Below are 11,663 nucleotides of genomic sequence, written 5' to 3'. Positions count from 1 at the left end.
AGACTTGGTGAACAGAAGAGACTTCTTTAAAAAACATTAAAAATCTTACTGTTCAAAACCTTTTGAGGTGGAGTATGTTTTAAGCCATAGACTGGCACAATGAGATGAAACACAATGCAGCAAGCTGACTGCATCAGATACCAAGCACAACACTTGAACTCTCTGCAACAGGAACAATAACTTGGTGACAGTCCAGACAGGTTCCTCTGAGAAACATACCTGTATTTGGCACTGGTACTGCTCCTGCTGAGCAAGGATTTGCTCTTGATATTGCTTTTCCACCAACTGAAAGAGATGAAGCCACCGGCCCTGTTTGAATCAGAAAAAACACTGTTAGTGTGCATAAAAAAAAATATCAGATTGGCTAGTATTTTCACAGCTAGTGATTTTTTTTTTATAAATGTGACTGCCATATGGCTAAACTCAGCATATAAAATTTTATTTTTATTTAACTAGTTGTCTTCATTATTAAATGCATGTTTAAATAAATTTGTCATGATAACATGTTTTTATCACTGCAGCTATTTACATGTTTGTTTCAACAACAAACTGATTATATAATTAAAAAGCTGATATAAAAATACAAAAAATATATACTTTGGTGCATCACTATTCATTTTTATAAATATAGATAGGGTGCATTTTAACTTTAAAGCCATCAAGACACTTTTAAATGATCTCATTTGTGATGTCAGGGATCAGCTGCATTGTGGGATGTTGGCTGCTGCTGTCTGCACTCCTATGGGAGACCCCAGACGCTGGCCCAGAAACCTGGGCCATGATGGCATGAGGGAACGGACAGCGTGGTCTCGGGCATCTGCGCACCTCACAGTTCTTCCAGATCTCAGGATCGGTCTCGCCGCTGCTCTGGATCTCCTGGACCAGGGCTCTTAGCGTCTCTATAGAGCTGGGGTTGATGAAGGGCAAACTTCTCCCTGAGCTAAACTCCTCCTCGGTACGAAGACACAGATTCCTAAAGCATGTGACAGGAGAACAAAGAACGGTTTTAAGGCATGTCAACCCTGAGGGCTTGCAGATTTAAAACAGCTTATCGACAGCATCTTTGAAAACACAAAAACATCATGAACTTTATTTTTGGTTCAGTTTTCAGCTTAATAAAAACGTTTACTTTGGTTTCAGTGAAAAACTAATTTCAGTGCATCACTATTAAGATCTAAAACATAGGTAAATTATAATTTTATGCACACTTTAGGCCTCAAGACACTTCTATATGATCTCATTTGTGATGTAAGGAATCAGCTGGATTGTGGGAAGTTCATCACACCTCTCTGAGCATGTAGACAAAAATAAAAAAGCACAGATTTCTGAATACATAATGAATGATTTTATTTTGTTTAATATTTTTTACCTTGTACCCGTCAAAAGTTTTTGAACAGCAAGATTTTAATGTTTTTAAAGAAGTCTTTTGCTCACCAAGCCTGCATTTATTTGATCCAAAATTGCAGCAAAAATCTGAAATATTTTTATCACTTTAAATAACTGTTTTCTATTTGAATATATTTTAAAATGTAATTTATTCCTATGATTTCAAAGCTGAATTTTTAGCATCATTACTCCAGTCACATGATCCTTCAGAAATCATTCTAATATTCTGATTTGCTGCTCAAAAAAACATTTATTTTTATTATTATTATTATGTTAAAACAGCTGAGTATTTTTTCAGATTTCTTTGTGAATTGAAAGTTCAGAAGACCACCATTTATGTGAAATAGAAATCTTTTGTAATATTATAAATTCTGCATCAGCACTTTTGATCAAATTAAAGCATCTTGGCTAAATAAAAGTATTAATTTCTAGCATTTATTTCCTCCCAAAAAACTCCAAGCTTTTGAATGGTGTAGTGAAACACGTTACAAAAGCTTTTTATTTCTGATAAACGCTGATCTTTGGATCTTTCTATTAGTCAAAGAATCCTGAAAAAAATGTAACCGTTTTAAATATTGACTATAATAATAATAAACATTTTTTGAGCAGCAAATCAGAATATTAGAATGATTTCTGAAGGATCATGTGACTGGAGTAATGATGCTAAAAATTTAGCTTTGAAATAACAGGAATAAATTACATTTTAAAATATATTCAAATAGAAAACAGTTATTTTTAATAGAAATAAATATTTAAAATTTTTACTGTTTTTGCTGTACTTTGGATCAAATAAATGCAGGCTTGGAGAGCAGAGGAGACTTCTTTAAAAACATTCAATCCTATTGTTCAAAGTGTAGACTATAATAATTATAGTCATATACAATTACATTTTTTTTAATGTAACAAACTTGGAGTTCTTTATTATTTTTTTAAAACTGCATTTTAATCACAATGTTTATCAAACAATATTAAAAAGAAAATTATATTTATTTAATTTATAAAAGCACATTTATATTTATTTCTCTAAATCATGCAGCCTTAAAGGCACAGTTCACCCAAAAAGGAAAATGTATTATCCTTTACTAAATCTCAAGTTGTTCCAAGACATCACATGATAAAACAGACCTTATTTTGTTAGAAATGTTGCATGCTGGTGTGGTGGAGGGTCTGTTTTCTCCTTCTGTGGCCTGAAGAAAGCCCTCGGGGTGGGACGCGGAGCGCTCCTCGGGGAGACCCGATACGGTGTCCTCAGAGGAGACGATGGACGCCTCGCTCTCCTTCCCGTCATTGGCACTGATCTGGTCGTGGCTCAAGGCCACAGAGCTGGACACGTCCTCAGAGATGCTGTCATCTGTGGACATGCTTAAACAGCCGTGGACAGAGACCGTGTGTGAGCGCTGTTTAAAAAAAAAAAGAAAAAAATGGAGAAAAGCAGGACAGTAAATGTAACAGGATCTACATGAAAACTAACAAATATTTGGTACAAGTAAACACTTATTCCCAAACAACTAGGGCTTAAACCTGCACCCTTTCAATGACCTACACAGATTTTTAACCAATAAGCCACCTATTTAAGAAAATAAAGCCAATATTTACTTTCAGAATTATTTACCTATGCATACACTACCAGTCAAAAGTTTTTGAACAGTAAGATTAATAATGTTTTTTAATGAAGTCTCTTCTGCTCACCAAACCTGCATTTATTTGATACAAAATACAGCAAAAACGATAAAAAATAAAAATATTTTTCTTTTTAAAATGTATTTACTTTTCTATTTGAATATATTTTAAAATATAATTTATTCCTGTGATCAAAGCTAAATTTTCAGCATCATTACTCCAGTTTTCAGTTTTCGTTCTAATACGCTGATTTGTTGTTTAAGGAACATTTATTATTATTATTATTATTATCAATACTTAAAACAGTTGAGTACATTTTTTTCAGAATTCTTTGATGAATAGAAAGATCAATATAAAAAGCTTTTGTAACTTTATACACTATACCACTCAAAAGCCTGAAGTCAGCATAATTATTTTAGAAATTATAGAAATGTATACTTTTATTTAGCAGGGATGCTTTAAATTGATCAAACGTGATGAACTTTCTATTCATCAAAGAAACCTGAAAAATTCTACATAACATATTATTATGTTTTCAACATAATAATAATAACAAACATTTTTTGAGCAGCAAATCAGCATATTTGAATGATTTCTGAAGGATCATGTGACACTGAAGACTGGAGTAATGATGCTGAAAATGTAACTTTACATCACAGGAATAAATTACATTTTAAAATATCTTTAAATAGAAAGCGGTTATTTTTATTAGTAAAAATATTTCAAATTTTTACTGTTTTTGCTGTACTTTGAAAATAAATAAAAGCAGGCTTGGTGACTGGTAGTGTATATTAAAATATTCATAATGAAAATAACAATAATTATTATTATTCCTTTATAGTCATATACGATTTCATAAAAAAACACAAATTGTGCTACAAACATTCACAACACACCTGGAGCTTTTTTTTTAACTGCATTTTAAATTTTAAATAAAAAGACTGGTTGTGTATGTATAAGCTCATATTAAATGAGTAAATTGCAAAAAATAAAATAAAAACAATAATATAAAATACTAAATAAAAAATACAAATAAAATACATACATATTTAAAAAGCATTTGTTAAAAATGGTAATCAGTTACAAGACCTAAAGTAAGTATTTTTTCTGCATTTACAAATTTTTGTAACTAAAGTCATGATCATTTTAAAAAGAAAACGTATTACAGAAATAATGTACCTTATGTAAGAAATAATGTAACAATACTTAAGTGAGATTTGTTATTTGCAATCAAATTAAAATGTAATAGTTTAAATTTATATTAAATTCAATTTGTTTACTTTAGAAAGCTTTTTGACCTACTTAGTTAATTGTCGTAATTAGGGGTATATTTGTAGCAATAGCCAAAAATACATTGTATGGTTCAAAATTAACGATTTTTAACGATGCAAAAAATCATTAGGAAATTAATTAAAGATCATGTTCCGTGAAGATATTTTGTAAATTTCCTACCGTAAATTTTAAAAACCTAATTTTTACTTTGTAATATGCATTGGCGATTTTCTCAATATTTAGATTTTTTTAAACCCTCAGATTACAGATTTTCGAATACTTGTATCTCAGCCAAATATTGTCCTCAATTTAAAAAAAAAAGTACCCTTATGACTGGTTTTGTGGTCTATGGTCACATACTGTCTTTGAAATATGGTTCAAGTGTACTGCTGAATGTACTGACAAGCATTTATCGCTAAATATCTAAAATTTGTCATTTTTCATGTCATTTCAAAACTTGTAATATATTTAAATATATTTGTATTGACAAATTTGTAATAATGAAGTTGCAATTTAGTTAATAAAATGTTATACACAACACAACAATTATAATGGACTACTTTGCATGTTAGTCAACACATTAAACTAAATCATGGCAAAAGATTATAAAAAAAGATTATTAATTTGACATTATCACAAAAGTGTGCTTTTAAAAGCATACCTAAATGTGTTTAGAAACAGTCATGAAATTGTCTCTCTTTGAGTACATTTAAGTGGCCTTTTATTTCACAAATATTATATTATCTGCAAGTAGAGTTTATAAAAAAATATATACTTCTTAGATTTGAAGAACACTACAAGTGCAAATTCAATGCAATTAAGCACACTTGTTTTTCACAAAGGATCTGTTTACTATTTACTTCATTATAATAGAATAACACACAAAATGCTTAAATACAAGTAGGAAATGAAATCTACAAAACCAGGAGTTTGTGCTCCATTACAATAATGTTATAAAGGCTAATTATCAAATCTTAAACTTAGAAAAGAACATTAAGAGACCGGTTAAGGCATAAACAAAGAACCAGCTGTCAGACTGTCAGAAAATCTGGTCAAATTCATTGTTTACATGCAGTCTGACAATAACAGACATTTCCCACAACAAATGTCATTCATTGCTATGAACTTGGATGGAGATCAACAGCAAGTTATGAGAACCGATAAAGCCAATAGCACACATATTATGTCATCTGATCAACAAACAACACAAAGCCAATCTGGCAAGCTACAAACCCAGCCGGTTGCGTGTTTTATCCCACACTTGTTGTAAAAGAAGTCAATGAGGCTCATAGATGTGGACATGCAGCAAAACACAGACTCGCTATGGCGCTTCCTGTTCCCTCGCGCAGCCGCCACACACACAGCACGCGCATCACCTCTGCAGCTGCATCCCGCCAGCCTCCAAACACAACAGCTGACACGTTCACTGGGACAATAACTCACTAGCACCGTGTCACTTACTTGTTACTTTTTATCATCACTTGTTCTCCCATTTTGACATTTCCTCATGCGCCGAATGCGCTTTCTTTCTCTTCATCTGTCACTGCTTGCTTCTCGCTCAACCTCCTAACGTTCTAGCCAACGACGACACACTGCGCCGCGAAACGCCATTGGTCGAATGAGTTCGAAAGGCGTCACTTGATTGGACAGTACAAGTAGTTAACGTCACTTCGGGGTCTGTGATTGGTTGGTACTCAGGATTCTGCGCATTTTAAGAGCAAAACAGAGGTTGTGGTTGGTTGTCTTTGGAGGAAACCCGCCGCAATCGGCTTGTGTGCGGTAAATGGGTGAATTTCAGCTGGAAACGTTTAGGAAATAATAAAACATAAATGATAATAATAATAAAGTAAATGCTTAGGTTGTATTTCAGTTAATAATTAAAAGAAATTTATTAAAGGAAATATTTTCCTCAAAGAAAAATAAGGTTTTGGCGAACAAATGTCTTAAGTGTTATTATTTTTAACCAATTTAAATAAATAAAATGTAATTACTATAATGTAAAAAAGTAATATTAATATGATGTTTTCTAATTAGAAATTTTAAAAACATTGCATCAACAAACTGTGAATTTGGAATAAATAACGCGCTTAATTGTAATGAAAATATTTTCATAATGCAAACATTTCCTATGGACTGACATATGTTTGATCTTCCTAAAATTATTATTTTATAATATAATATAATATTATTATAACGTGTTTTTAGTCATTTTTTTTATTTTATTATTGTTGTTTTATTCATTTAAATGTATTTATTTTAATTTGCACTTATAAACGATATTATAACATTATTTAATTATTTTAAAACATACAACGCTATTATTACACAGTATAGCCTTAAATAAAAATAATGAATAATTATGGTTTCTTCAAAAAAAAATGTTTATTTATTTATTATTTTATTTATTTAAATTTATTTTTATGTTTTTGTTTGTTTGTTTGCTTATTTAATTACTATAATGTAAAAAAGTAATAGTAATATGATGTTTTCTAATTAGAAATTTTAAAAACATTGCATCAACAAACTGTGAATTTGGAATAAATAAAGCGCTTAATTGTAATGAAAATATTTTCACAATGCAAACATTTCCTATGGACTGACATATGTTTGATCTTCCTAAAATTATTATTTTTATAAAATATAATTATTATAATTTATTTATTTATTTAAGTTAATATTACACAGTAATAGCCTGAAATAATTAACATGGCAACCATTGTTTCATAATTAATAAATATAGTTTCTTCTTCAAAAATATAATAAACGCTTTTTCCCCCAATTTATTTAATATAGTCTTAAATAATGAACATGATAACCATTGTTTCGTAATGAATAAATGGTTCTTCTTCAAAAATATAATACTCTTGTTTTTTCAACGTGTTTTTAGTCATTTTTTTATTTTATTATTGTTGTTTTATTCATTTAAATGTATTTATCTTAATTTGCACTTATAAACGATATTATAGCATTATTTAATTATTTTAAAACATACAACGCTATTATTACACAATATAGCCTTAAATAAAAATAATGAATAATTATGGTTTCTTCTTCTTCTTCTTCTTCTTCTTCAAAAAAAGTATGTTTATTTTTTTATTTAAATTTATTTTTAAGTATGTTTTTGTTTGTTTGTTTGCTTATTTATTTCAATGTATGTTTTTTAAATGTCTATATAGTTTTAATTTATATTTTAGTTTTTGTTATTTTAGTACATCAAGTTAAACTAAATCAAAATATTTGTATTAATAGTTTAAAAATGTTTTTACTTTTGTATCCCATTTTCTTTTGATTTTTATAAAAATTATAAAATAATAAAAATATAAGAATCTTTATTTTTTCAAATCTTTATTCATTTATTTTTTCAATTGTATGATTTTTTTAATGTCTGTGTAGTTTTTCATTTCTATTTTAGTTTTATGTTATTTTAGTACATCAAGCAAACTAAACGAATAGTTTTATTAATATTTTGAGTAATAATGTTTGTGTTTTTCATTTTCTTTTATTTATTTTTTTGTATAAATATTAAAAATATAATAACTTTTATTTATTTATTTTACCTGGGGTAAAAAAAGAAATAAATTCACAAGGCAATAAGCAATTTACTAAAGTCAATTAGTTAATTTATACTTTTTGCTATTTTAGTACGTCAAGTTAAACTAAACGAATATAGTTTTATAAATATTTTTGATTTAGTTTTACTTTTGTTTTCCATTTTCTTTTACTTTTTATAAATATTTATCAAATAAAAGAATAAAATAAGAAAAAATTTAAGAATCTTTATTTTTTCAACTTTAAAATGTAAAAAACAAACGTAGCAAGTTTGATTTTTTTTATTTTAGTTAAAATTTTAGTAATCTGTTGTGTTTTATCATATTTACTTATATTATTTTAGTATATCAAGTTCATTTATACTTTTTTTTTTTTTTTAAGTTTAAAGTTAATTTTATTGTTTTTGTCATTTTTATTAGTTTGTTTTGTTTATACATCTAAATAGTTTTATTTTAATTTTAGTTTGTTATTTAAGTACATCAAGTTTATTTTTTCAATGTATGTTCTTTATTTATTTATTTATTTAACCTGGGGTAAAAAAGGCAATAAGCAATTTACAAAAGTCAGTTAATCTGCACTTATGAACTATATTATGGCAATATTTTAATTATTTTAGAACATGCAAAGCTATTGTTACACAATAAAGCCTTAAATATTTAAGAAGGAAACCATTGCTTCATTACTAATATAATATAATAAGATGGTTTCTCCTTCAAAAATATAAGAATCTTTTTTCTATTTATGTATTTATTTATTATTTATCAAATCAGGTTACCAATTTAATTGAACTAACAATAACTCTGAATCTGATTTTCTGCTGGAAAATACTGTTACTACGGTAATTTAATGTCTTTAAACAGAAGTGTTTCATACACAATGAATGTCATATTTATTGACAGATATACAAAATTCCAAAGAGTGACCTTTTTTTGTCTTTACATGAAAATACATTGTATTACACAAGGTAATAAATACAAATAAAGACGAAAGTAATGGCATCACTATAATACTTTTCAGTTTCTCCCCGATTAAAAGAAAACTCACCTACCCATTAGTGCATCCCAAAAAAAAAAAAAAAAGAAAAAAAAAAAAAACTTTATACCTTATCCTGAGACCTATTTCTAAAAGCACAAACCTAGTCTAACCTGTAAAAGCCATGCAAAATTCTAACGTGGGACCTTTCATCCGGTGGCATGCATTTTTGCTTATTTGTTCTTAAAGATACTATGTGGTCAAAGAAAATGAAATATATAAAAAAACTCAAATGGCAACAGTTCCGGATCTCTTGCATGTATAATTCAGAAGATATATTCTCTGAACGGTGCCTTATTCCCTCCAAACCGCAGATGAAAAGCGCAACTCGCAACATAAATGCTCCGTTTTTTGATTGTTTTATCCCCTTCAAAGGAAAGGCATGCATGATTCCCGTGTGACACAGTTCTTTCAGCCGTATGGAGAGAATGGAAAAGGAGGCGCTAGGATCTGGCGTTTCGCTCTGTCTCTGCCAGACACTCCCGAACAAGACCTCTGGCGTGAATGATACCTGCAACACAAAGGGCACAATATTTGAGTTTAACATGAGTGCATTTGATTCAATAATGATATTTAGAAGCAGATTTTGATCATGTCTACAAACCTCTTTTAAGGCGCTCCATGGCACTTTTGCTCCCTGCATATGTTGGCCTTATTTCTTTCCCAAGCTCTTCAATGATGGCGAGGAGTTCAGCATATTTACTCTGAGGTACTTGGTTCCCATTTGGACCCTAAACAAGAAAGAAAACAAATTAATTCATTAATTAATTGAAAAAAAAAAAAACTTTTTTTCCGGATAGAATGAGTTTAAAAAATTTTTTTTTTACACTTTTCATTTTAGTTCAAATTCATTTTGTATTTTTGTTGTGTTTCGTCATATTTGTTTTATTTAATGTCTATATAGTTTTTGTTTTAATTTTAAAGTTTTAGTGAATTGATTGTTTTTGTCATTTTTATTAGTTTTTTTAATATATATTTATATCGTTTTTTCACGTTTATTTATTATTTTAATACAACAACTCAATTAATAGTTTTTTTTAATTAGTTATTAATTGTAACATTTTCATTTTCATTTTATAGCCTTATTTGTGTTTTTGCAATTTTTATTAGTTTTATTCAATATGTCTAAAAAACAATGTTTTAATTATTTCAGTGTGTCAAGTTAAACTGAATATAGTTTTATTAATAATTTGAATTTGTTTTCATACTTTCTTATTGTCAGTCTTCATTTTTCATTCAATTTTAGTAATTTTGTTGTGTGGATTTATTTATTTTAAAATGTCTATAGTTTTTATTTCAGTTTTAGTTTTAATTTTAAAGTTTTAGTAATTGTCCTTTTTTATTAGTTTGTGTTTTTTTAATATATTCAAGTTAAATTAAATGAACATTAGTTATAATATTTATAGATTATAGTTAGAATAAATAAATATTTTTATTAATATTTTGAACTTTTTCCATTTTTTACATTCATTTTTTCATTTTTCATGTTTTAGTTTTTTGTGATGTCTATATAGTTTTTAATTCAGTTTAAAAAAAAAAATTTGTTTTAGCATTTATTTCAAGTTACACTAAATAAATAAGTTTTGTTAATATTTTGAATTATTTAAATTTTAATGCTTTCCATTATTTTAGTAAATCACGTTAAATAAATGAATATAGTTTTTATTAAGATTTTGAACACTTTTTTTCAATTTTTGTTTATTCATTTCATTTTAATTTTTCAAGTCTTAGTAATTTTGTCTGGATTTCTTTTTTTCTTAATTTTTCTTTTTTTATGTCTATATAATTTTTATTTCAGTTTTAGTGTTTTTAGTAAACCAAGTTACATTAAATATTTTTTTTAACTTTTTTACTGTTTTCCATTTGTAATTTAGTTTTAGTAATGTAGTTTATTTTATATTTTTATTGTTTTTTTTTTTATCTACATGTTTTTTTATGTCAGTTTTAGTTATTTTAGTACATCACGTTAAATAAATGAATGTAGTTTTTATTAATATTTTGAACTTTTTTATTCATTTTGTTTTAATTTATTTAAGTTTAGGTAATTTTGTCTGGATTTCTTCATTTTTCTTTTTTTTATGTCTATAAAGTTTTTATTTCAGTTTTAGTGTTTTTAGTACATCACGTTAGATAAATGAATATAGTTTTTATTAATATTTTGAACTCTTTATTTTTTATTCATTTCGTTTTAATTTTTCAAGTTTTAGTAATTTTGTCTGGATTAAATATATTTTTGTTTTTTATTTATTTATTTATTTACTTTTAATGTTTTCCATTTTTGTTTTGTTTGTTTTTTTAATATATCTACAGTTTTTGTGTCAGTTATTTTGTTATTTTAGTACATCACGTAAAAAAAAAACAATTTAGTTTTTATTAATATTTTGAACTCTTTTTTCATTCATTTTGTTTTAATTTTAGGTAACTTTGTCTGGATTTCTACATTTTTCTTTTTTTATGTCTATATAGTTTTTATTTCCGTTTTAATATTTTTAGTAAACCAAGTTACATTAAATATATATTTATTTATTTATTTTTTTACTTTTAATGTTTTCCATTTTCACTTTAATTTTTGTAATTTAATAATATTGTTTTTTTATATACATCTACATAGTTTTTGTGTCAGTTTTTCTGTTATTTTAGTACATCACGTTAAATAAATGAATATAGTTTTTATTAATATTTTGAACTTTTAAAACTTTTTTATTAATTTCATTTTATTTTTTTAAGTTTAGGTAATTTTGTCTGGATCTTTTTTTTCTGTCTATATAGTTTTTTTTAGTTTTAGTGTTTTTAGTAAACTAATA

At 26.9% G+C, this 11,663-nt stretch overlaps 2 protein-coding genes across 2 annotated transcripts; both read right to left on the bottom strand.

The window, feature by feature from the left end:
* Positions 1–219: 219 nt before the first annotated feature.
* On the bottom strand, positions 220–5,846 carry LOC141317309 (uncharacterized; the record flags this gene model as incomplete). The annotated part of the gene is made up of 4 exons (XM_073833052.1): positions 5,740–5,846; positions 2,512–2,783; positions 826–973; positions 220–309 (listed from the first exon to the last, which is right to left on the bottom strand). Coding segments are annotated over exons 2-4 (474 nt in total), but the record flags the coding sequence as incomplete, so codon positions are not given.
* A 2,892-nt stretch (positions 5,847–8,738) lies between these two features.
* LOC141317307 (cyclin-dependent kinase 2-associated protein 1) lies at positions 8,739–9,590 on the bottom strand (the record flags this gene model as incomplete). The annotated part of the gene is made up of 2 exons (XM_073833051.1): positions 8,739–9,370; positions 9,464–9,590. Coding segments are annotated over 2 exons (195 nt in total), but the record flags the coding sequence as incomplete, so codon positions are not given.
* Positions 9,591–11,663: the final 2,073 nt, after the last annotated feature.

This window comes from Garra rufa, unplaced genomic scaffold (assembly GCF_049309525.1).
Source record: "Garra rufa unplaced genomic scaffold, GarRuf1.0 hap1_unplaced_686, whole genome shotgun sequence".
NCBI classification, from domain to species: domain Eukaryota; kingdom Metazoa; phylum Chordata; class Actinopteri; order Cypriniformes; family Cyprinidae; genus Garra; species Garra rufa.
This window is presented reverse-complemented; position numbering and strand designations above follow the sequence as displayed.